This window comes from Kogia breviceps, chromosome 13 (assembly GCF_026419965.1).
Source record: "Kogia breviceps isolate mKogBre1 chromosome 13, mKogBre1 haplotype 1, whole genome shotgun sequence".
NCBI lineage: Eukaryota > Metazoa > Chordata > Mammalia > Artiodactyla > Physeteridae > Kogia > Kogia breviceps.
The window spans coordinates 75,291,854-75,319,094 of NC_081322.1; the positions used below are offsets into that span (position 1 = coordinate 75,291,854).

The 27,241-nt window shown below is 40.9% G+C and overlaps 2 protein-coding genes across 3 annotated transcripts in view; one reads left to right on the top strand and one right to left on the bottom strand.

The window, feature by feature from the left end:
- UST (uronyl 2-sulfotransferase) overlaps nt 1–27,241 on the top strand; it is a 284,549-nt gene that overhangs the window by 29,279 nt on the left and 228,029 nt on the right. The window lies entirely within an intron of this gene.
- LOC131767979 (non-histone chromosomal protein HMG-17) lies at nt 17,635–17,981 on the bottom strand. Its single transcript, XM_059083499.2, has one exon. It carries the CDS (start codon nt 17,941–17,943, stop codon nt 17,671–17,673), a length of 273 nt encoding a protein of 90 aa, XP_058939482.1. The 5' UTR covers nt 17,944–17,981; the 3' UTR covers nt 17,635–17,670.

The following is a 27,241-nucleotide window of genomic DNA, read 5'->3' on the forward strand; positions in this document are numbered from 1 at the left end:
ATAATCTTTTTGTGGGATTCCTTGAATCTAAAAGTGAGGTTATTATAATGCCCACCTTAAAGGTTGTTGTGAGGATTTAGTAAGGCAGTACATATGAAAATACCTCTTTGAAGACTAAAGTACTATACTCATTTGTCTTTATTGAAATTACATACCATTAAAACGACCAGTAAACCTCAATTTATTCAGAAAGATTGGAGAACATGGAATTATGATTATTTGAATATTCTGGATAATAGAGGTATTGTAAATGTCTTTCTGGTTAAAAGAATTACAATAAAATGTCCTTAATATCAAAGCTATATTGAACACAGTTAATCCTTTGGATGAGAATTCCAGATATTGCTGTATATTTCATGACCAGCACATGAACACTGGAATGGGATGTAGAAAAATATAGGAAGATAACTGACTGAGATAGGTTTTGGCATCCAGTTAGAGTCATTTATCTTCCTATAGTTTACTCTAAAAAAAGTAGTTCATAAAACACATGTTTACTTATTCTCGATCCCTGAGTATAAAAAGTATATGAGTTGAGGAACTGACATGGGATGTCGGAAAGTAGAATTATAGAATTCTCTTTTTATGGGTATTTTGGGGGAGTAGAATTTAACAAGAATTAGTTTATTTTGCCCTGTTAAGACACACAAAATTAAGCCATTTTCCATAATATAATACCTCTAGAACCCAATCTTAAGACTTTTTTGCTTAGTATAAATTCTTACATCACAAATCTTGGTAATTCAAGTAGTGACAGTGCTATTAAAAAAATCATAATCAAAGCCGCTAACATTACATGGTAAATCTTTTTAAGTAGTTTCTTCCTGTTAGGTTATATTTTAATAGTTTAACCTTCTTGAATTTTAGTTAAGTTTTAATAATATATTTTTAAACTAAAATATACATATATATGCATACATGTATTTAGTTTTATTAATTAATCCAGATAAGCCTCAATGGGTATTTAAATAATAGCGATATAAGTCACTTTGAGGAAGAGTTATATGAAAAGATCACTAAAGTACATTAGGAATTTCTTTTTAAAATGCTGTTATCATGCTATTATTCATTTTATAAAGTTCTGCTGATGTCCATAAAATTGGACCATTCCCAAGGATCCACTCATCATCCTCTTATAATAATGATCTGACACATCTAATCTGGATTACTTTGATAAAACATATGATCCAAGATGCTTTAATATGTCTTATGAGCTCTTTAAAAAATGGTAAAATTCTTGAATGATGCCAGGCATTAGAATAAAACTGTCAAGAGAAACTCAACTACTTTTGGCCCTGACAGCCTTTGCTTAATTTTAGGACCAACTCTTACTCCTTTATTAAAAATATTCTGTAACTATCTCATCAACATGATGTCTGTTAGCAGATTATTTCCACTTAAGGGCGAAGCTGTGACATTTGAAGGGAACAGTTGTGAATGCCAGTTCCGTTCAGGAAAATGCTGTCGTTGAGGGCTGGCCCATTTTCACATGGAGTGATATTATTCAGGTCTTGTTTTATGGTACTTATATTGTAAATAATATTTTCAAAGTCCATGTAACTACCTGAGCCCTCCAGCAAATGGTACCAGCCTGCTTGTTGTCTTAGATCCAGATGTCTAATGTTTAAATATGGGAGGAAGTATCTCTGGTTTGTTGAAAGTTTTAATTAGGGTTCACTTCGCTGCTAACACAGCAGAGTTTAAGCTACTAGATTCTTGGTGCAATACTGTTTCCACATTTCTTTTTCTTTCTAGGATGCTCAGTTATTTCTTCACCTGAACATTAACAATCATTTGACCTGAATGATCTAGAAACTTGCTCTTCAACATGCAGTCTGTGAATCAGCAGGGTGAGATCACCTATGAACTTATTAGCAATGGAGACTCTCAGGCCCAAGCAAAACTCACGGAATTAGAATCTGAATTTAATATCAATAGAATGCACTATTTGAGCATATGTTCTTTTTTTGATAGCACAATCTTAACTTTATTATAATGCATGGTTTCACAGCTCCCCCTGCTTCTAATGCTAATGATAATGTGTAGAAAAATATATTTTTTGGCTTGGTTTGAATATGAATTTTTTTCCCCTTTAGAGTTAGGAGCTTGAAAATTTTAACAAATAATATCCAGGGTGACTATCAATGAAGTGTTGTTGAGAGCAACAGCTGTGTGTGTGTTTTTCCAAAAATAATGCCTCCTAGGAGTACAAACACTAGATTTCGCACTATTTTGTTATTCCTTTATCAGCATCACCACCCAAAATAGCTCATCAGTATCTGAATAATAAAGAGATTGTATGTTTTCTTTATTGACGGGAGGCACTTAGCATAAGAGACTGGTAAGTGGAAATTTTCAGTTGCATTGGAGTTTGGGCTGAGGCCTCACAGCAAAGTTGAGTGATATGTGCACACATGTTAGAAAGAATGTCGACATATCTGTGCAGGACTTCAGAAGCCTGCTGCCTTCCCTCTTGGACAGTACTTTTTTTTTTTTTTTTGCACTACGGGGGCCTCTCACTGCCGCGGCCTCTCCCATTGCGGAGCACAGGCTCCGGATGCGCAGGCTCAGCGGCCATGGCTCACGGGTCAGTGTGCCCATGGGTAGCTGGGATTCCTGCCTCTCTAATCTGATTCTGAGGCCCTCGCTCTTATTCCCCTCCACGTACCTGGTGAATCTCACTGCCCGTCCTTCGGATGCTGTAGTGGAGCTGGCGGTGTGCCGTCCAGCACTTCATCGCCTGAGTGTTGTTGGCTGCTGGGCGCTCACAGCCGGGCCCCTCCTTCAGCCTTGCTGTGTGCTGAAGCCACCCTTCCTCGCCCAAGGTTATGCCTCTTTCCTGGGGGCAGCCCACATCCAATGCCTCGCTGGCGTGAGGGTGCAAAGGCCTGTTCCCCTTGCCTCAGTTTGGGTTAGCTCTGAAGAGCCGTCCCAGTTCCGGGGCTCCCGGTGGGACCGACTCGCTGCGGTCTCTGTTGCAGTTGACCTTGTCTTTCTGCCCATATCCCTGCTTCCGTCATGTCTTACAGGTCGTGCCTGAGAGCACATGTACATCTCTGCCTCAGAGTCTGAGCATCAGCTAAAACAGGTGCTTTCCGTCAACCTCAGTGAACCTCCGTAACCAGGTTACATAGTCAGCGAACTGCTGAATCTGGCCTGGAGCCTGGCTCAGCTGAATGCTTTTCCAGTCCCAGTGTTCTGACTCACTCCGAGGCAGTGGTTCTCAACGGGGTGATTTTATTCCCCAGGAGACATTTGTCAGTGTCTCCTGTCAAGTCTGGAGACTTGGGGGTTGTTAACTGCATCTAGTGGGTGGAGGCCAGGGACGCTGCTTAAACATCCCAGGACGGCCTCCGCGACAAGGATTGTCCGGCCCCGAATACCAGTAGTGCCGAGGTTGAGAAACCCTGCCCAATGGATGCATGAGATGGGGAAAGTAAAAATTAAAAAATTAATTTAATTTTTAAATTGAAAATCCATGCACTTCCATGGATTCAGTGTTTTAAAAAAATCTTCCATTTAAAAACTATTATGTGGGGCTTCCCTGGTGGCGCAGTGGTTGGGAGTCCGCCTGCCGATGCAGGGGACGCGGGTTCGTGCCCCGGTCCGGGAGGATCCCACGTGCCGCGGAGCGGCTGGGCCCGTGAGCCATGGCCGCTGGGCCTGTGCGTCCGGAGCCTGTGCTCCGCAATGGGAGAGGCCACAACGGTGAGAGGCCCAAGTACCGCAAAAAAAAAAAAAAAAAAAAAAAAAAACTATTATGTGGATAAATGTATTTTTGTTACATAGGTTTTGCAGAGTTTCCATTTACCAAAGGCCGGCGCATAAGTGTGTAGGGTTGTAGAAATGCCGCTCGAAGTCAGTATGTCCACTCCTTTGCTCCTTGAGGGGAGAACGGGGTCTATTCTGTAATCTTCAGGCTGGCAGCAGTTCTGATCGTGAAGCCTGTGGAGAAGCATTTAAATACGACACTCCTGTTGTCCTGGGTCTTATATGACTACTTGTCCTAGATTTTCTGTTTTTCTTGGGATGTAAATAGTAAATCCTTCCTCTTGCTTCTGTCTAAAGGAACAATAAAGGGGAAATGTGAACCTAGGAATTCCATATCAAGGTCCTGGAGTCTAGGTTTCCTGTTTTTTCTTGACGGTCTCATGTGTTAAATGGGCGCTTGGATCTATTAGCACAAAGCTCAAGAATAGATTGTTGAGCGAATGAAGAACTCAGCACTAAAGATTCATATGACAGGATGTATGATGCTGTGTCTAAGATTATAGGTTGACGTTAGGGCATTCAAATGGGAGCACCATTGGACTTTCCTGGTGGTACAGTGGCAAAGACTCTGAGCTTGCAGTTCGGGGGTCACGTGTGGGTCCGATCCCCGGTCGGGGAACTAAGACCCCACATGCAGTGCTGCCCAAAGCAAAACAAAGCAAATGAGAACACCATTCTCAAATAGTTAATCCAACTAACTCTAGTGCTGGAAAGCGGCATGCAAGAGGACATAATCGGCACAGTGCTCCAAGGACGTGGGTAAATGATGTCTGGAAAGAAAGGGCAAGAGGCGGAAGGGTCAGCAGGTGGCTGGAAGGAGAAGATGCAGGCTGTCCCCAGTTGCATTCAAATTTTGTAAAATTTCAAGATATTGGGATTAATTGTGCATGATGACCTGGAGAATAATCTGTTTCCTGTTAGTGGGATTTAAAAAATATTTTCTCTGCTTCAGTAACTGCACCTTGGCACTATGCAGACCAGAATATATTCAAGTTGTATTGAGTTTCATAAACTGTCAAAAACCAAGAGGCTGTCACTTGTCCAGAGATGATCCCGTGCTGGCAGTGAGGGCTTGCAGACTTTCCTGCTAACTCCAGGACCCGGGCTTCTGTGTCCAACAAGACCCAGAAGTCCCCCGGGCCTGAAGTGTGGAAACTGCTCAGCCTCCCAGACAGTTCTGATTGAAGGATCAAGACAGGTTTGGAAAATCCTCCAAAAGGGAACACGTGAGGCCGTCTAGACGTCAAGTGCCTCCCGTCTGTCCCTTTTCTGCTCTCGGCTTATGACTCGATACTGTCGAAAACTGCCTGAGCTCACGATTCAGATTGAGACCCATTTAAGTCTCGTGTAGCTGGTGTTTTCAATTTTATGGGAAGTTTTATGGTTTAACGTCTTTCTACATTTTCTGAGATCTATTTTTAAAATAGGTGAGGGAAAAAAAATCTATTATTTGAAGTGGCATTGCTTTAACTACCTTTTGCTGCGCTCTTCAAAAATTAATGTCATCTGAGAGGCAACTCTTAAACACAGCTGATGGGAATGTAAATTCGCAAAACTCCTTCCTGGGGGTAGTTTTTCATACGCCCTTTGATCCAGATATTCTTTAGGGAGTTTATCTTAGGGAAATAATTGTAGATGTAGTTAAAGATCTAGCTAACAGATATGTTTATTACAGTATTGACTGTAATAATGATTAATTATAAACAACCTAAATGTCTAGAGAAGCAAGTGTTTGTTAAATAACTCATTGTACGTGTGTGGTATGGATTGTGATACGGCAACTGAAAAGATATAGTAGAAGACTATTTAATGACATGAAATGATTTATGACATTAAGTGAAACAAGATTACGGAGGTAGGGAATGATCCCTATGGAGTTATCCTGAAAACGTAGCTAGTGGTTATCTTTGGATGATAGGATTATAGGCAGGTAATTTGTTTTTTTTCTCATCTGTGTTTGCTATATATTCTACATTGAATAGGAGTTACTTTTGCAATAAGTAAAAAAAAATAAAAATTACTCAAAATGAAAGTTGTACGTGTGAAACATATATAGAAAAGTACACAGATTATAAATGTTCAGCTTATTTTCTCACAAAATGAATACACCCATATGGCCAGTACCCAGCTCGGCTAGAATGTACAGGGCCCCGGAAGCCCCACAGCTGACCTTCCAGCCACTAATACCTGCCCCACTATCCTCTACCAGGGATGATCACTGTCCTGACTTCTAACTGCAGTGGTTCATTCGTGTTTTCCAACTTTATATAATTGAAATCATGCAATATATGTGCTGTTGGGTTCATGGCTTCTTCTCCTCCATGTTGTGCTTACGAGTCCTTCTTATTGTTGTGGGTACGTGCAGTTTGTTTCGGTTCATTGCTCTGTACTATTCCATTGTGCGAATATACCAGTTTTAATCCATCTATTGTGCTATTGAGGGACATCTGGGTTGTTTCTGGTTTGGCTGTATTATGCGCAGTGCTGCTGTGAACGCTCTTCTCGTTCACACCTTTCTGTTGGAGAACACCTGGCAATGGAACTGTTAGTTCACATGGTATGTTTCTTTCTGTCAAACCGTTTTCCAGAGTAGCTGTAGCAGCTCACAACTTCCACTCTGTATTTTTTCCCTCTGTATTTTCTAATGCCACAAAATTTTCCCAAGCTGTTTTGAACTCTCCTGGATTGTTTGATGCCACCTTACTGGAAATAATTTCTACTCTGTTGTGGTTGCAGCTCTACTTTGAATGTCAAATAAATGTTCTAGAAAACTCTGAGTCATTGTCTACGTTTTTTTAGAATCTTCTCTTTGCTCAGAACAGCTTTAAGTTTCTTATACTTCTTGTGCTTGAAGAACAGGTGACAAAGCTTTTCTTTTAATAATTGTATTATTTGAATTGCAAGAGGACCACACTCTTCCATTCCCACTGGCAGAATTTTACTTACACGGAAGTTGATTTTTTGATTTAAAAAATTCTGGAGCGGTATGGCTAGAGGTACAAAAAATCCTCTTATAAGTTATTGTCAGTCTTGGATTAGGAACCAAAGACTGGATGATCGTATAGATGATATTTTTTTGGCCAATATTCCCCTACTTCTAAGCAGAAATACTTGATAAACTGCTGGGAGGCCAGCAAGATCCACTGGCAGAAGATTTAATTCATATAAGGCTTGCTCTGGACCGACAGCCAAAACGTTATCCTGCTCTGGCCAGACCCGGACAGGACTGGCTGCTGGTGTTGTCCTCGAACATCTGATGAATTCACAAAAGCTTTGGGTGGAAGGGCTTTCATTTGAGGCCCATAAAAACCTGGAAAAATTAATAAAGTGTGGAGGTCAAGGGCACTTATTCCATCTGTTTTTACCACGTTCTCTACACTGCCATGGGCATCCTTCGTCCTTTTAAAACTTCCTTCTGGGCTTGTTCCTAAGCGCTCAGGCCCACAGTTCTCTTTGCAGGCTGCTTGGTCTTTCCTACACCTTAAGGAAAGGCCATCAGTCATCTATCTAAATACTGACTCACACTGCTCTTAAGTATTACAGGGCACTGGCTGTTGAGGCAAAGTGTAATGAATCTGGAGTTTTTTGACTTCTGTTTCTGGTCAAATTGCAATGAATCGTTTCTCTAATTTTTTGCAATGTGATTTGTAATACATTTTTTATAATGAAAAAATAAATCTCAGAACTTTACAAAGGTGTCGTAAGAAATATTTGGGAGTGTCAGGGCTGGGGTAGAGGTGTGAGCTGAGTGGGGCGTGCTGATGACAAGGGGGTGTCACTGGCTCGTGTGTAAAGGCGTGGTGGGAGGAAGAGGCTGAGTTATCCCGTCTTGGGCCTTCCCCAAGTTCTCGGACGACGCAGTGAGACGTCCTTGCTGGTTAACTTTAAAGGTTGCCTTGCTCAAAAGAGCGCGCGTGTCATGGACGTGCTTCTGATTGTGACACAAAGTACCTCCTCGTTGGACTTCTTGGTCTTAGTGTGAACGTGTTTTCTTAAAGGCTAGGTTTGGGGCAGGGCTCAAAACTCTTTACTAGGGTTTAAGAAGTTTTTTTCTCTACCGTATATGAAAAAATTCCTCTCAACACCTGCTATATTTTACCTAGGGATTAAAAAAAATTATACCCTTAAGTGGAATAACTTCTTCAGGTGGGGTTGTAGAATGGGTGGGAGGGATCTCGGCAGGTCTGTAGTCTGGGGTTAGTTTTGCTCTAAAATGTTGCGTCTTTGCTCAAATTATGTATTCAATATTTTTGCATTCTAATGGAGCTATAAAACCATGCTGTGGACTTGATTTGTATAACTGTTATGTCAGGTGTGATAAATTTTATGTAATAATACTGATTCATTCACTCTGCCCGTTCATTGTGAGCCAGTTAAAGTGATATGCAACCATTCATTTTGTTTTACTTTCAGAGGTAGTTTATTATAAGCAAAACAAAAGGTTGGCTCTTAACTACACCTGCATATAGTATCACCAGGAAAATATTTATAGTTCAGCTTATCTTTTTTAGGCCTAAAGTATCTGTGGTTTAATCAGTCAGCAAACAAGGTAGGGCAGCATGGGGGATGATCTCACTAGCAATTCCTGCAGAGAAGCGAGGGCAGAGTGCCCCCCTTGTAACTTTCACAGCCCAAGAAATGTAAAGGTGATTTTGAATTCTTATCCAGGATGAGGATTGAGATAAGAATCCACATGGGACTTTGCTGTTTTCTTCAGAACATGCATCCACATACCTAGAAGGGAGGTAGGGTTTCGATTTAAAAATACACATTTCTTTTTTTTTTCCTTGCTTCCAAAATTTCATTGCTTTGGTTTCCATGCCACTTTTTTTTTTTTTTTTTTTTCTGTACGCAGGCCTCTCACTGTTGTGGCCTCTCCCGTTGCGGAGCACAGGCTCCGGACGCGCAGGCTCAGCGGCCATGGCTCACGGGCCCAGCCGCTCCGCGGCACGTGGGATCTTCCCGGACCGGGGCACGAACCCGCGTCCCCTGCATCGGCAGGCGGACTCTCAACCACTGCGCCACCAGGGAAGCCCTCCATGCCACTTTTATTTATCCTTATAGTTTGAACTTTTGTTGTTGTTGTTGTTGAAGTATAGTTGATTTACAATATTATATTAGTTTCAGGAGTACAGCATAGTGATCAATATTTTTATAGATTGTACTCCATTTAAAGTTATTATAAACTATTGGCTATATATCCTTGTAGCTCATTTATTTTATGGTCATTTGTATCTCTTAATCCCCTACCTCTATTTTGCCCTCCCCCCCCCACTTGTAACCACTGGTTTGTTCTCTGTATCTTTGAGTCTGTTTGTTTTGTTATATTAACTCATTTTTTTAGACACAAACATTTCTTGATCATTGTCTATAAGCTGAAGTTTTGTAAATCAAATCAAAATAGTTTAAGAGCGGAAAGGGAGAGAGAGTGAAGCATACTGAGCTTAAAGAATGTGCTCCTAGGCCTCAGAAGTGAAACCCAGGGACGCTTGCCTCTAGAGTACAGGCTATTTTAACCACATGGTATCTCCTTGAAAGCCAATGTTCTGTGATAATTCAAAACAGTTTAAAAAGCACTATCTTACATATTGTTTTTTTTCATTTTAGTTCTCACAGATTAATCCAAAAGTTAATATATTGGAAAAGCAAAGAAGCATGTTAAGAAATATTCCTAATATTTTATCCGTTTATTCAACAAACTTTTATTGAACACCTAGTATATGCTGGGTCTTTTGGCATGCACTGGGAATACAAAATCTAAAAAGAATCAAGCCCTGCCCTGAAGGGAAGACAGGGGGATAAATGAGTGCGCAGAGTACCGGGTGATAAAGTATATGATGGAAATTGTACTCATAGGATGTTGTGCGAGCACAGAGGGCCAATGGGGTTTTGTGGAAGGAGTAAGCAGGGAGGGCTTCCCAGAGGAGTTGATACTTGCATTGAGTTTTGAAGGATGAGGAGGAGTTGCTCCTATGAAGGAGGGAAGGAAGCCAATCAGACAGAAGGAACATGCATGTGTAGGCCAATGTGATGATCCTTGAGGACTGCCTATCATTCCGTATGTCCAGAGCCTAGTGCATAAGGAGATGTGTGTTAGGGAGGGTAGGAATGGTGGCAAGTGAAGCGGCTGGGTAGGTAAGCAGTGGGCAGTACATAATGGAGCACATCAGTGTACTCCATTGGGAAGTTAGAAGTTTGGCCATCATCCTGAAAGATGGCAAATCATACTAAGTAGGTGGGCAACAAGGTCAGATTTGAGTTTTGGAGTGTTCACCATGAGGCCAAGGTAGGGAATGGTGTGAAAGAGGCTGACCTGGAGACTGGGAGCAGATATAGGAGTGATCCAGATGAGAAAAGGAAACAGCCTGAACCCAGGCAGGCACGCTGGTGAACAGAATGGGATATTAGAGAAGTAGAACCTGTGGGCTTGGGAGATTGCCTGTGGACTGGGGCTACGTCTGCGCCACACAACTTAGCTTTGAGCTTGCCTCAGAGCGAAGGTGAGAGAGCAGTGGCTATTTTTAGAATGAATAGGTTTTGCTTGTTTGTTTTCCAACTTGCTAAGATAGGGAATACTTGAAGAGGAGCATGGGGAATGAGAGGGAGGCTAATAGTTTGGATTTGGGGAATATTGAATTTGAGGTGTAAATAGTTCATCTCAGAGGAAATGATCCATAGATGGTTGGGTCAGGTTAGGGGTTCAGGAATCTGCTCAGGCTGGGAGACATGGACTGGGGAGACATCAGCATATTACTGCTGAATAAATTGGAGGATGTAGATGAAGTAGCCTTGCAAGTGGGTATACTAGGAAGGTCTAGGACCAAGCATGGATCCTTGGAGGACACCCGCATTGAATTGGTGAGCAGGGCAAGAGGAGTCTCAAAAGGGCATAGGTGCAGGAGGCCAACCAGGAGTGATGTGATGGAAGCCGGGAAGGGGTAAGTTTCTAGAAGGGGTGCTCACCAGGGTCAGACACTGCAGGGATGCTCAGCCCTGTGCTTGGTGCAGAGTAAATGCTCATAAGCATTTGTCACTATTGACTTAGGAACACAGAAGAGAGGGAAATGACTGAGGCTTGGCGTGGTCAGGAAAAGCAATGAAGGAGGAGGCAGGATTTAAACAGAGACTTTAATGGGGCTTCCCTGGTGGCGCAGTGCTTAAGAATCCACCTGCCAATGCAGGGGACACGGGTTTGAGCCCTGGTCCGGGAAGATCCCACATGCTGAGGAGCAACTAAGCCTGTGCGCCACAACTACTGAGCCTGCACTCTAGAGTCCACAAGCCACAACTGCTAAGCGCACGTGACAAAACTACTGAAGCCCATGCTCCTAGAGCCCGTGCTCTGCAACAAGAGAAGCCACCGCAATGAGAAGCCCGCGCGCCGCAACGAAGAGTAGCCCCTGCTCACCGCAACTAGAGGTAGCCCGTGTGCAGCAATGAAGACCCAACGCAGCCAGAACTAAATAAATTTATTAAAATAATAATAATAAATAAATGAAGAGTTAAAAATTATCTATAGAATTTAGATAATGGAGGGAAGGTAGGCAGACATACCAGGTCAATTAGTGACTTAGCAGTCATGGCAGTGACAAAGTGACAGTGGTTTAGGAGGAGATGTCTCCACTCGGAGTGGAGGACACGTCTTTGGGACCCATAGGAAATGAGGGCCAGCTCTGTCCTCAGGGCCACTGCAGCCTGATCTCTCATGGGCAGCCTTCTTTGATCTCCATGAAGCCTTGTCTCTGTGCAAACTGGGAGCCGTCACTCCTTCCTGATTGATCGTCCATAACACTTAATCCATATGCCACCGTGACGTGTAGCACTTTCTGTCTTGTAGCTAGTTGTTCACAAGTCAGATCTCCCTAGGGTGACCCTAAGCTCCCAATAGCCAGGGCAGTAGTTTGTTCTTCTCTGTATTTGCCAATCACATGACACAGTTCTGTCGCAAAGTGGTCAGTTAATAGATGCCAGTTGAGAGAATTGATGAGGTGGCAGGAGCTGGCGGGACACCACACTGAGAGGTGAAACTCCGCTCTCGTGGTTTCCTTCTGGTTCAGGGAAATCAACTGCATCCTCTCTACTTAAACCATCCAAGAAAAGACTTGTTCCTTTTTGCCTCTTTTATCTGCACTTTGTCTCTTTCATTCCTCTTCTCTCTTTCCCTTTTCTCCATTTCTCTCTTCTTTCCTCCCTTTCCCTTTGTTTTCTTCCTATCCCCTTACCCCCTCCTTCCCTCCCTCCTTCCTTCCTCCCTCTTTGTTTGTTCCCAGGTTCTTATCTCTTTCCTCTTATCCCAATTGCTATTTGTATGCTCATTCTTATCTGAATATACCCAGAAACTCATATGTGTGTACTCAATCTTTATTTTGCCCATACGCAAAATACAGGTGGCATGCGTTTGATTGGTGGGATCCTTTTCATTGGTGGTTAGTGAAATACTTTATGAAATATTTATATAGAAGCCTCAGTTAGGCCTACTATGTGAAGTAGAATTAGGTGGAGGTAGCAGGGCAACTCTCTCTCGTATACACACACACACACACACACACACACACACACACACACACGTTTTAATAAATATAAATGCTCTCAAATCTGTCAGATGTCAATGTAAAAAATATTTCATTAAAACTGAAAACCCAAAGAGGAATACCAGAACTTTCTGAACCTAGAAGAGGAAGATCTTTCATGAACTTTTGATTTGAACATGGACTTCATGAACAGAGGTTAATGAAAATTCTGGGCTTTGGAGTCAGAAAGACCCGATAAAGGCTCTGCCACTTAGTGGCTCTGTGGCTCTGGGCAATTACTGAACCCTCATTGGGCCAAGGTGTTTTCACCTGTAAGTCAGTTCAGAAGCCAGCCTCATAAGGATTTTGTGAGGACTCAGTGACATAATATTTGTAACTTACCTAACACAGGGCCTGTATCATAACCAGCACTAAGGTCCCCTTTATTCCCTAAATCCACATTTTTTACTTCAACTTTCTTCCTCTTCTGTCTTTTGTTTAAGGACAAAACATTGAAAATCAGTCAAATAGTCATTTTATGCAGAGAAAGAACTCCTTTTCCTCCATTTATTTAAGTATTTGGCTTTGGGTGTGAGCTGGAAAGTGTCCTTGCCTCATGGTATGAGACCTGGGCTATTCTCTGTGGCCTGCCTGAAGGGTTATGAGGAATGATTATATATTTGTTTACAAGAGGCCACTTTGGATTTCTTCAAGGGATGTTTGTATCATCTGTGATTCACAATGAGCAATATTGCCAAATACAAAGGAGCTGTGTTTTTCTATTGTAGTTACTGTTTTGGTTGGCAAACAATGCAGCCTCCTTACCCACCCTCTTTTTGATCACAGCCAATGATTGCATAACATTTTTAGATCAGTTTTTTTTTTTTGGGGGGGGTGGGGACAGCTGATTGAGACACATGGCTCTAGAGGAATCCTCACAGAATCCTAAGACTCTAAGGGGATTCAAGGAGACAACTTTTCCACTTGCTTTCCTCCAATGAGGCCTATGTTTAAATTATCTAAGAAAGATATTGGTAAGTCCTTCTGTTTTTAAGAATTAGAAGGATATGCCCACTTTTCCCTTAAAACTAAATTCAAAGAGAAACTTTTTTGAATAAATGAACAGATTTTTTGAATTAATAAAATAGTAGAGGATGGCTTGCATTTCCATGAATGATAGTTCAGGAGTGAAGCTGTCTTAACAGCTCAGTCTTTGGAAAGTTAAATGGCAGGAAGAGCACTTGGAGTTTGAAAGCATGAGGATCTAGTTTTGCTGTTTGTTATGTCTATTGATGCAGTCAATAGATTGTTCCCCACTTGGGTACTTTGTAGTTTTGATTTGTGGGCTTATCTTCAGTGGACTTCATCTGTGGGATTCCTTGGGGTCTGGTTAAGCCTGTTTCTGTACAGAGCAGTGTTGTGTTTACTGCTGAGTGGTGCTCTAGGCTATCTCTGACCTGAGACCACTATGTTAATCTCTTATCCCAGGGTTCCTAGACTCACCCTAGTGTAGATTTGATTTCAAAACCCAAATGAAAATCAGCTCCCAGTTATTCTCAGGGAGACTTCTTTTTTCATTCTTTTTTCTGCACCTGGAGCTCACACTGAGACAAGCATCCTTACGGTCTCATTGTGCTAGTGGGTAGACTTTGTATCTAGTTCATCCTTTTAGTGTAGCCCTGTGAAGTTCTCAGCTTTACATGGGGTTCTCAGTTTTCATTCTAACCCACTTTGGGGTCTAAGATCAAACTCTCGATCCTCTTTGGCCATTAAAATCCAAGCTCCTGGGTTGCCCCCCATCCCCGTGGGCTGCCTGAGCAGCAGCACATACCTCCCACTCAGTGTCCTCTTTGTTTTTGGCCTCTGGACATGTCCTGTTCTCTCCCCGAGCTCAACCAAGCTTGTAAAATGTTTATTATATTTTATCCAACATTTCTAGGTATTTTATGCTGGGAAAGTTTTCAGGCTGTCAGGTTCAATAAATGGAAGTTGAAGTTTGAAGATTTGGATTACAGTTCCAGCTCTGCTAATTGATTCTCTAGCTTTGTAGGACTGATTCCACCTCTCTGAATTTGCTTTCTCCTCTGTAAAGGGACAGGAACATAATAACCTCATGGGAACTCCACATATGGAAAAGTTTTAGAAGAAAGCAAATTCACGCTGGGAAAACAGCCTGTAGTGCATGTCGTGGATGCCCTGCCCACGTCCTTCTCTGGGCTGGTGTCCCCAGTCCCCAGCTTCAGGTCTCAGGAGAGCCTTCCCTGAATCCTTGACTGGATCAAGTTACCCTATAAACTGCTTTCCTAGCTCATCATCTCCCCTACTTAATTATATGCTCCATGAGGCCAGAGAAGATGTATGGTTTTGGTCTTCACTGTATATTCAGGGCCTACAGTGGCCTCACACATAGGATTCAATAAATATTTGTTGAATGAATAAACTAAAGGAAATGAGGGAAATGCAGGAACTGAGCAACAGGGCAACTAGCCCACTCTTGGGCAATCCTCCGGAACTCTGGAGATGACTTCTGTGAATCTCTGAGCCGTTCTTACAACAGGAGGTGTCAGATGGAGTGGTTGATACAGAGTTTTGCAAGTGATCATGCTGTGATCTCAGAGATGGAGGGATTGGAAACTTTCCTTCCCGTCACATGGAGGAAACTCAATTTGATGATGCTTATAAATCTTCCCTGCAAGATGATCCCTTCTAAATGTTCCCTCTAATTTTTAAATGTAGTATTTTTCCAGGGTGGTGTCCCTGTGTGTCCCTGTGTGTGTGTGTGTGTGTGTGTGTATTCATTCTGAGGTATTCCACATGACTAAAATTCTCCATCAGAGGGTTGGTGTAAATATGTGCATAAAATAGACCATTTTATGTAGCTAAGGGCTTCAAATTGTTCTCCCAGATATTTTTTTTGTTTATTTCCTATTTCATTTTTGAAGGACATTCTTCAGTATCCCAAAGTAATTATGCAATTTGGTTGTTTATGTAAACATCTTCAAGGGATTCTGCAGAAGAATTATTTCAGTGTTTGTTATGTTGTGTAGAAATGTTCAGAAATCATGTAAATTAGAAAAGAATAGGAAATGAATAATCTGCCTGCAGATTTAATTCCATGATTAGCCATCCAAAGTCAACTGGAAAAAGTCCGAGACACTGGAAAATTAGGGGAGGTTTTTTGTTCTGTTTTTCTTCTAAAAGGTATGTAGAAAAGACATGAGAAAACTGGGGGGGAATGATTCTCTCTTAAAACCTTAGTGTTCTCAAAGTCGTTTTATTGTAAGTGAAAGTAACAATAAAATGATGAGGATTTCTAGAATAAGTTTTCCAGAAAAGGGAGTACATCTCTCTTTAGGGCTATTCACATTTGGAGGGGAAATTGAAAGCTGATGTAATTTTCCAACACTATTCCAGAATTCAGCCTTTAAAGTTTCATATTCTTAAACTCTTCATTTCCTTAAAATCAGTTGGCACTTTGAAAATTTTAATTTTACTCCGTTGTACCCTGAAAAGTAGTGAATATCCAGAGGACTCAGATTATGAAGGCAGTTAGAACACATGTTTTATAACTTCAGAACATTTTTTGCATTCTTATCTCTACAAGAAAACTTTATGGAGCCAGTGAATGGAGATTTAAACTGCAGGATTCCCCGTTAGGTGCTCTGAGCAATTCTTGTTCTTATTATTTTTACAGAGGTCATAGAGCTTATTCAAAGGGGGAAAAAAAGGTGGGGACTCAAGTTTATAGGAGCCAGGAACTGTTTCTTTGCTGGCCTAAATATACATTTTGAGAAATCAAAGAGCCAAGTTTTCCTCTTATCACTGTTTATGGTGCAACTGATACTTTGTTTGAAAGCAGCGGTGCTTTGCTGCTTATAATCTGAACCAAGTTTATCCAGATTGAATTTTGAGAAGAATCCTGAATTTGGTTAACCTTTTTGCTGTTGTAGGCTCATGCTTAATCAGGCCAATTTTTAACAATTGAGATACAATTAACATATAATATTACATTAGTTGCAGGTGTATAACATAATGATTCGATGTTTGTATATATTACGAAGTGATCGCCACAATAAGTCTAGTTAACACCCATCACCACACATAGTTATAAATATTATTTTCTGTGATTTTTTCCCCCTCTTTTAAGATCTGCTCTTTTTTTTTTAACATGTTTATTGGAGCTTTACAATGGTGTGTTAGTTTCTGCTGTATAACAAAGTGAATCAGCTATACACATACAAACATCCCCATATCTCCTCCCTCTTATGTCTCCCTCCCACCCTCCCTATCCCACCCCTCTAGGTGTTCACAAAGCACTGAGCTGATCTCCCTTTGCTATGTGGCTGCTTCCCACTAGCTATCTGTTTTACGTTTGGTAGTGTATATATGTCCGTGCCACTTTCTCACTTCGTCCCAGCTTACCCTTCCCCCTCCCCATGTCTTTAAGTCCATTCTCTACGTCTGTGTCTTTGTTCCTGTCCTGCCCCTAGGTTCTTCAGAACCTTTTTTTTTTTTTTTAAGATTCTGTATATATGTGTTAGCATATGGTATTTTTTTTTTTTCAAACTGTATCCAGCTTTATTAAAGATACTTTTCATAAATAATCATGGTATTTCAGGCAGGACATGGGCAGACAATCGTTAACAGTATACAACAACTTTCAAACTCCCTTTTGCAATGGACTACCAAAATCAGAAAGCCACTATAAAACCCCATGAAGTCTTCATGTGATGCTCTGAACAGGGAAAGTTTAGAGTGAGGGTTGACATTTCACATTTAGTTATGTTGTTTAACAACTTTTCACAAGCTGACCCTGACTTTCAGGAAATGGAAATGAAAATGGCAAAAGTATCAATCTGAAGATCCACAATCTAAAAAAGGAACCGCTGCTCTTTTGAGGGACGCCATCTCAGTGGTGACAATGCAAAGTCCAGATTGCCTGACATACTGGTAACCAATTTTGGGGGGTCAGGTTCCAACAGGTCTCTGGGTTTAAGGGAGTCAAGTCTATGCTGAAGGTGGAGAGGGAGAAGAGAACATAAAAACTAATTTTAGTTTTTCCACACCACAAGGCGTTTGTGCCAAGGTGGCTACTGTGTGTCAACATCAAGGAACCCCTCCTTCCTGGGAACCAAGAGAAAGTCTCTCAAAACCAGACGGGAAAGGTGTTTTTTTCCCATGTAAATCCAGCTTCAGAGACAATCTATTAGTGACATGTGCTTTTCCCCCAAAAAACAACAATGAAGTGTTCTGTATGCTAACAACATAGCTTAAAAAAAAAAAAAGTAAAACAAAATTCTGCATTTTTATAAAACTTGATAAAAAATAGTATTTCAAACTATGGTGACGTACAGTCACCAGAAGTACACAGTTATCAAAAATGCACACTTCACTTGGCATCTCCAGCACCTTCAGCTTTCTGTGCCTGGTCTGTTTTGGCATCTCCGTTTTCTGCAGGGTTATTCCCATCCTTGCCAGCATCAGCTTTCCCCTTTTTCCCTTTGGGTACCTTCTCTCCCTTCTTTGCAGGGGCCTTTTTAGGCTTGGGCTCTGGCTTTGGAGGAGCAGGTTTAGCAGATAACCTTGCAGATCTTCTCTGAGGTTCATCCTTCACCTTGGTTTTATCTCCTTTAGCATCCCCTTCAGCCTTTCTCTTGGGCATGGTGGCGACGGCGGCGGGACGTAGGTGCTGGACACGGGGATGCAGTGGCGCGTGGCTTTGGCCAGTCCAGGGGTCGCTCTCGCCTCTTCTTGAGCATATGGTATTTGTTTCTCTCTTTCTGACTTACTTCACTCCATATGACAGTCTCTAGGTCCTTCCACCTCACTACAAATAACTCAATTTCATTTTCTTTTATGGATGAGTAATATTCCATTGTATATATGTTCCACATCTTCTTTATCCATTCATCTGTCGATGGACACTTAGGTTGCTCTCATGTCCTGGCTATTGTAAATAGAGCTGCAGTGAACATTGTGGTACATGACTCTTTTTGAATTATGGTTTTCTCAGGGTATATGCCCAGTAGTGGGATTGCTGGGTTGTATGGTAGTTCTATTTTTAGTTTTTTAAGGAACCTCCATACTGTTCTCCACAGTGGCTATATCAATTTACATTCCCACCAACAGTGCAAGAGGGTTCCCTTTTCTCCACACCCTCTCCAGCATTTATTGTTTGTAAATTTTTTTGATGATGGTCATTCTGACTGGTGTGAGATGATAGCTCATTGTAGTTTTGATTTGCATTTCTCTAATGATAAGTGATGTTGAGCATCCTTTCATGTGTTTGTTGGCAATCTGTATATCTTCTTTGGAGAAATGTCTATTTAGGTCTTCTGCCCATTTTTAGATTGGGTTGTTTGTTTTTTTGATATTGAGCTTCATGAGCTGCTTGTATATTTTGGAGATTAATCCTGTCAGTAGATTGGTTTGCAAATATTTTCTCCCATTCTGAGGGTTGTCTTTTCGTCTTGTTTATGGTTTCCTTTGCTGTGCAAAAGCTTTGAAGTTCCATTAGGTCCCATTTGTTTATTTTTGTTTTTATTTCCATTTCTCTAGGAGGTGGGTCAAAAAGGATCTTGCTCTGATTTATGTCAAAGAGTGTTCTGCCTATGTTTTCCTCTAAGAGTTTTATAGTGTCTGGCCTTACATTTAGGTCTTCAATCCATTTTGAGTTTATTTTTGTGTATGATGTTAGGGAGTGTTCTACTTTCATTCCTTTACATGTAGCTGTCCAGTTTTCCCAGCACCACTTATTGAAGAGGCTGTCTATTCTCCATTGTATGTTCTTGCCTCCTTTATCAAAGATAAGGTGACTATATGTGCATGGGTTTACCTCTGGGCTTTCTATCCTGTTCCATTGAGCTATATTTCTGTTTTTGTTCCAGTACCATACTGTCTTGATTATGGTAGCTTTGTAGTATATTCTGAAGTCAGGGAGCCTGATTTCTCCAGCTCTGTTTTTCTTTCTCAAGATTGCTTTGGCTATTCGGGGTCTTTTGTGTTTCCATACAAGTTGTGAAATTTTTTGTTTTAGCTCTGTGAAAAATGCCAGTGGTAGTTTGATAGAGATTGCACTGAATCTGTAGATTGCTTTGGGTAGTATAGTCTTTTTCACAGTGTTGATTTTTCCAATTCAAGAACATGGTATATCTCTCCATCTGTTGGTATCATCTTTAATTTCTTTCATCAGTGTCTTATAGTTTTCTGCATACAGGTCTTTTGTCTCCTTAGGTAGGTTTATTCCTAGGTATTTTATTCTTTTTGTTGCAATGGTAATTGGGAGTGTTTTCTTAATTTCTCTTTCAGATTTTTCATCATTAGTGTATAGGAATGCAAGAGATTTCTGTGCATTAATTTTGTATCCTGCTACGTTACCAGATTCATTGATTAGCTCTAGTAGTTTTCTGGTATCATCTTTAGGATTCTCTATGTATAGTATCATGTCATCTGCAAACAGTGACAGTTTTACTTCTTTTCTGATTTGGATTCCTTTTATTTCTTTTCTTCTCTACTTGTTGTGGCTAAAACTTTCAAAACTATGTTGAATAATAGTGGTGAGAGTGGACATCCTTGGTTTGTTCCTGATCTTAGAGGAAATGCTATCAGTTTTTCACCATTGAGAATGATGTTGGCTGTGGGTTTGTCATATATGATCTTTATTATGTTGAGGTAAGTTCCCTCTGTGCCTACTTTCTGGAGGGTTTTTATCATAAATGGGTGTTGAATTTTGTTGAAAGCTTTTTCTCCATCTAAGGTCTGCTCTTTTAACCAGGCTAATCTTTAGGCCTTTACCCTGTGATTGTATGATTTTAAAAGTTACTGCTATCCAAGCTTATTTGTGAAATTAAAAGAGAAAAGAATTTACTTTCCTAATATTTCTAATTCATTTCCTTTTTTCTTTGTTAATCTCTACATATTGAAAGCCGGGCAGTATTAGAGTTTTGATGGTGGAAAAGAGAGGAGCAATTGAAAGTTTTCCAAAATGTGAAAGAGTTACTTTGGCTAAGGCTGGAAAGTTCATCTCTTGTGGGTCTGGTCAGTACCTCCATCACCTGCCCAGAGTGGGAAGCATTAACCTTTTGGCTAATATGTGGATGCAGGTGATTTGGGCAGGTGGCTGGAAGAAATGTCTGATGAAGCCTCTGCTGCATGGTCTGATTGGGATGGAGAGATGCTACTTTTTCCTCATTGTCCTTCCATCCTTGGGCCTTCAAATGTGCCATCAAGGAATAGAGGGAAAGGTATGGGCTATGGGGTTAGTGGTTTCTATCCTAGGTCTCAATTTCCCAGCCTTGTGGTCATTTACAAGTTACTCAGGCCTTTGTTTCTTTGAGGTGAAATGGGGATAATAATGAACTTACAAGAATTGAATGTGTATGAAAGCACCTGTTGCTTAGTACCTGTACAGTAGATACTGGCTTCCTTCTCTTTTTTAGAGGTAAGCAGGTCAGGAGTGGGAAGACAGGGGGCTGGACCAGCAAGATGAATTGTGCCAAGGGGAACTCAGGGTAAGATACTATATGGGACATTTATAGAGGTAGCTGTAGATTTATTTAGCTTGAGTGTTTGGGTGGGTTGGGCAAAAAGAAACCAGAGGGGAAGGCCATATTTTCATATTGAGAAATAGTGATAAGGTGGCCTGTAGCCGCGATGTGACCTGTGTTGTATGTCTGAAAGAGATTACAGGGTCACTCTGGAGGATTGTTACATAAGGAGAAGATACTGGCTACGGATATCAATACTGTGCTTTTAAAGATGTGAGACAGGAATGTGAATAGGCCCTCTGAACTCTCCTTCTGGCTGAGAAGAAACCAACCAGCAAGGAGAGATAAGACGCTCCTGGGATTCATAGCACCACGCTACAGGCCCTGGTAGATGAATACTTACTTGTGAGTGGTGAACAGCAGGAGCTGGTGGGAAGCCTGGAAGGCAGGCAGGGCTGGGCTGGTATGGGGTCAGAGCCATTAGTACCAGGGGCGAGAAATTCCAGAGATCGGGCACCCTTGTTCTCGAGAGGGCTGGAGTTTCTATGGGTGTTCTAGGGAGATTGGTGTAAGGAGCATTCATGCTTGAATCCTGAGTGTCAACTCACAGAAAGGGTGTTTCAGGCAGGCCTCGAGGGAACCAAGTGTCTGAGAACGAGCAGGGTCTCCTTCCGGACACTAAGTCTTCTTACCCTCTCACGCATGTGCTCTGGCTTTGGGGACAGCAAGAGCAACAGGCGCCCTAGTCTTCCACCCTCACAGGCCAGTGTTGTCCTGCCTTTTCTTTCTTTTCTGTTTTGTACCAGTGCAGGATCCCCAAGGGGAAATGGCTTTTGCCCCGTCCTAGTGAGGGGAGGGGCTTTCCACCCCTCCCCCAAGGCAGCTCTCCTTACCTGGGATGGCAGTTCGGTGGGTGGGAGGGTTTCCTGCCCCTTCCCCGGTGGCATGCTGCTTTTGCCTCCCCTCAAAGCCAGGTCAGGTATGCAACGTGGGCGGTTTCTTGCCCCTGCACAGCAGCAGATGGCTTTCGCTTGCCGTTAGAGACGGGTCGGGACAGAGGCAGGTTTTGTGCTTGTCTGTTACAGATGGAATGGTTGTGTGTCTCCCCCAACCCCCAGATCCATATGTTGAAGCCCCAACTCCACTATGATGGTATTGAGGTGGGCCCTTTAGGAAGCAGTTAGTGTTAGATGAGGTCATGAGGGTGGAGCCTCCATGATGGGGTTAGGGTCCTTCTGTCCTTAGAAGAGGAAGAGGCATCAGACCGTTTTCTCTCTCCACCCTATGAGATCACAGCGAGACAGAGACCAGGAATCAGACCCTCACCATGAACTGCACCGGTAAGCACCTTGATCTTGGACTTTCCAGTCTCCAGAAGTGTGAGAAATAAATGTCGCTTACTTAAGCCACCCCATCTCTGGTATTCTGTTATAGCAGCACAGGCTGGCTGAGACACTGTCCCTCATTTGCAGCTGCTCACCACCTTGTATTCAAATCGGGTCCAAAGCATGCGTGGGCTTCCCCAGCTCCCCCTGCTCCCCACCTCAAACCTCAGCAGCTCTGAGCACTGAGGGAGCTCGTCAGGTCTTGGCTCTGTCCCCAGAGTTGCTCATGGGCATTCAGTGGAGGTCTGTGGAAACAGAGTTATCCCCTGTAGGGATCCAGGGATCCCTAAACTATCACACTAACCTACACAGAATTTGTTAAAATCTCAACTGTTTGCTTCTCACCTGCTTTTCTGGCTGCCACCTCTTTTTCTCAGGCTTTATCAAAGGTAAGATAGCTGATGTGTCCTTTTTCCCCACAAAGGCACTGGCCACCCTTTGGGGTGCAGTTCACCTAGCTGCCTTTGACCTCAACATTCTTTTTTTTCTTTTTTTTTTTATACAGCAGGTTCTTATTAGTCATCCATTTTATACACATCAGTGTATACATGTCAATCCCAATCGCTGAATTCATCACACCACCCCCTCCCCCTGCCGCTTTCCCCCTTAGTGTCCATACGTTTGTTCTCTACATCTGTGTCTCAATTTCTGCCCTGCAAACCGGTTCATCTGTACCATTTTTCTAGGTTCCACATATGTGTGTTAATATATGATATTTGTTTTTCTCTTTCTGATTTACTTCACTCTGTATCACAGTCTCTAGGTCCATCCACGTCTCAACAAATGACCCAATTTCGTTCCTTTTTATGGATGAATAATATTCCATTGTATGTGTACGACATCTTCTTTATCTATTCGTCTGTTGATGGGCATTTAGGTTGCTTCCATGACCTGGCTATTATAAACAGTGCTGCAGTGAACATTGGGGTACATGTGTCTTTTTGAATTATGGTTTTCTCTGGGTATATGCCCAGTAGTGGGATTGCTGGATCATATGGTAATTCTATTTTTAGTTTTTTAAGGAACCTCGATACTGTTCTCCATAGTGGCTGTATCAGTTTACATTCCCACCAGCAGTGCAAGAGGGTTCCTTTTCTCCACACCCCCTCCAGCATTCGTTGTTTGTAGATTTTCTGATGATGCCCATTCTAACTGGTGTGAGGTGATACCTCATTGTAGTTTTGATTTGCATTTCTCTAATAATTAGTGATGTTGATTAGCTTTTCATGTGCTTCTTGGCCATCTGTATGTCTTCTTTGGAGAAATGTCTATTTAGGTCTTCTGCCCATTTTTGGATTGAGTTGTTTGTTTTCTTAATATTGAGCTGCAGGAGCTGTTTATATATTTTAGAGATTAATCCTTTGTCCGTTGATTCATTTACAAATATTTTCTCCCATTCTGAGGGTTGTCTTTTCATCTTGTTTATGGTTTCCTTTGCTGCGCAAAAGCTTTGAAGTTTCATTAGGTCCCATTTGTTTATTTTTGTTTTTATTTCCATTACTCTAGGAGGTGGATCAAAAAAGATCTTGCTGTGATTTATGTCATAGAGTGTTTTGCCTATGTTTTCCTCTAAGAGTTTTAGAGTCTCTGGCCTTACATTTAGGTCTTTAATCCATTTTGAGTTTATTTTTGTGTATGGTGTTAGAGAGTGTTCTAATTTCATTCTTTTACATGTAGCTGTCCAGTTTTCCCAGCACCACTTATTGAAGAGGCTGTCTTTTCTCCATTGTATATTGTTGGCTCCTTTGTCGTAGATTAGTTGACCATAGGTGCATGGGTTTATCTCTGGGCTTTCTATCTTGTTCCATTGATCTATGTTTCTGTTTTTGTGCCAATTCCATATTGTCTTGATTACTGTAGCTTTGTAGTATAGTTTGAAGTCAGGGAATCTGATTCTTCCAGCTCTGTTTATTTCCCTCAAGACTGCTTTGGCTATTCTGGGTCTTTTTTGTCTGCATACAAATTTTAAGATTTTTTGTTCTAGTTCCGTAAAAAATGCCATTGGTAATTTGATAGAGTTTGCATTGAATCTGTAGATTGCTTTGGGTAGTATAGTCATTTCCAGAATATTGATTCTTCCAATCCAAGAACATGGTATACCTCTCCCTCTGTTGGTATCATCTTTAATTTCTTTCATCAGTGTCTTATAGTTTTCTGCATACAGGTCTTTTGTCTCCCTAGGTAGGATTATTCCTAGGTATTTTATTCTTTTTGTTGCAATGGTAATTGGGAGTGTTTCCTTAATGTCTCTTTCAGATTTTTCATCATTAGTGTATAAGAAAGCAAGAGATTTCTATGCATTAATTTTGTATCCTGAAACTTTACCAAATTCATTGACTAGTTCTAGTGGTTTTCTGGTGGCATCTTTAGGATTCTCTATGTATAGTATCATGTCATCTGCAAACAGTGACAGTTTTACTTCTTCTTTTCCAATTTGTATTCCTTTTATTTCTTTTTCTTCTCTGATTGCCCTGGCCAGGACTTCCAAAACTATGTTGAATCATAGTGGTGAGAGTGGACATTCTTGTCTTGTTCCTGATCTTAGAGGAAATGCTTTCAGTTTTTCACCATTGAGAATGATGTTTGCTGTGGGTTTCTCGTATATGGCCTTTATTATGTTGAGGTAAGTTTCCTCTATGCCCACTTTCTGGAGTGTTTCTACCATAAATGGGTGTTGAATTTTGTCAAACCCTTTTTCTGCATCTATTGAGATGATCATATGGTTTTTATTCTTCAATTTGTTAATATGGTGTATCACATTGTTTGATTTGCATATATTGAAGCATCCTTGCATCCCTGGGATAAATCCCACTTGATAATGGAGTATGATCCTTTTTATGTGTTGTTGGATCCTGTTTGCTAGTATTTTGTTGAGGATTTTTACATCTATATTCGTCAGTGATATTGGTCTGTAAGTTTATTTTTTTGTAATATCTTTGTCTGGGTTTGGTATCAGGGTTATTATGGTGGCCTCATAGAATGAGTTTGGGAGTATTCCTTCCTCCACAAATTTTTGGAAGAGTTTGTGAAGGATGAGTGTTAGCTCTTCTCTAAATGTTTGATAGAATTCACCTGTGACGCCATATGGTCTTGGACTTTTGTTTGTTGGAAGATTTTTAATCACAGTTTCAATTTCATGACTTGTGATTGGTCTGTTGATATTTTCTATTCCTTCCTGGTTCAGTCTTGGAAGGTTATACCTTTTTAAGAATTTGTCCATTTCTTCCAGGTTGTCCACTTTATTGGCATAGAGTTGCTTGTAGTAGTCTCTTAGGATCCTTTGTATTTCTGCAGTGTCTGTTGTAACTTTTCTTTTTCGTTTCTAATTTTATTGATTTGAGTCCTCTCCCTCTTTTTCTTGATGAGTGTGTCTAATGGGTTACCAATTTTGTTTATCTTCTCAAAGAATCAGCTTTTAGTTTTTTGATTTTTGCTATTGTTTTCTTTGTTTCTATTTCATTCACTTCTGCTCTGATCTTTGTGATTTCTTTCCTTCTGCTAACTTTGGATTTTGTTTGTTCTTCTTTCTCTAGTTCTTTTAGGTGTAACATTAGATTGTTTATTTGAGGTGTTTCTTGTTTCTTGAGGTAGGCTTGTATAGCTATAAATTTCCCTCTTTGAACTGTTTTTTGCTGCACGCCATGGGTTTTGGATCATCGTGTTTTCATTGTCATTTGTCTCTGTAGTTTTTGATTTCCTCTTTGATTTCTTCAGTGATCTCTTGGTTATTTAGTAACGTATTGTTTAGCCTCCATGTGTTTGTGTTTTTTACGTTTTTTTCCCCTGTAATTCATTTCTAATCTCATAGCATTGTGCTCAGAAAAGATGCTTGATATGATTTCATTTTTCTTAAATTTACTGAGGCTTGATTTGTGACCCAAGATGTAATCTATCCTGGAGAATGATCCGTGCGCACTTGCTAAGAAGGTGTAATGTGCTGTTTTTGGATAGAATGTACTATAAATATCAATTAAATCTATCTGGTCTATTGTGTCATTTATAGCTTCTGTTTCCTTATTTATTTTCATTTTGGATGATCTGTCCATTGGTGTAAGTGAGGTGTTAAAGTTCCCTACTATTATTGTGTTACTGTCGATTTCCTTTTTTATAGATGTTAGCAGTTGCCTTATGTATTGAGGTGCTCCTATGTTGGGTGCATATATATATTTATAATTGTTATATTTTCTTCTTGGATTGATCCCCTGATCATTATGTAGTGTCCTTCCTTGTCTCTTTTAACATTCTTTATTTTAAAGTCTATTTTATCTGATATGATGAGTATTGCTACTCCAGCTTTCTTTTGATTTCCATTTGTATGGAATATCTTTTACTATCCCCTCACTTTCAGTCTGTATGTATCCCTAGGTCTGAAGTGGGTCTCTTGTAGACAGCATATATATGGGTGTTGCTTTTGTATCCATTCAGCAAGCCTGTGTCTTTTTGGTTGGAGCACTTAATCCATTCACATTTAAGGTAATTATCGATATGTATGTTCCTGTGACCATTTTCTTAATTGTTTTGTGTTTGTTTTTAGAGATCCTTTTCTTCTCTTGTGTTTCCCACTTAGAGAAGTTCCTGTAGCATTTGTTGTAGAGCTTGTTTGGTGGTGCTGAATTCCCTTAGCTTTTGCTTCTCTGTAACGCATTTGGTTTCTCCATCAAATCTGAATGCCATGCTTGCTAGGTAGAGTAATCTTGGATGTAGGTTCTTCTCTTTCATCATTTTAACTATATATCATTCCACTCCCTTCTGGATTGTAGAGTTTCTGCTGAGAAATCAGCTGTTAACCTTATGGGAGTTCCCTTGTATGTTATTTGTCATTTTTTCCTTGCTGCTTTCAATAATTTTTCTTTGTCTTTAATTTTTGCCAATTTGATTACTATGTTTGTCGGTGTGTTTCTCCTTGGGATAATCCTCTGTGGGACTCCCTGTGCTTCCTGGACTTGGTTGGCTATTTCCTTTCCCATGTTAGGGAAGTTTTTGACTATAATCTCTTCAGATATTTTCTCTGGTCCTTTCTCTCTCTCTTCTCTTTCTGGGACGCCTATAATGCACATGTTGTTGTTTTGAATGTTGTCCCAGAGGTCTG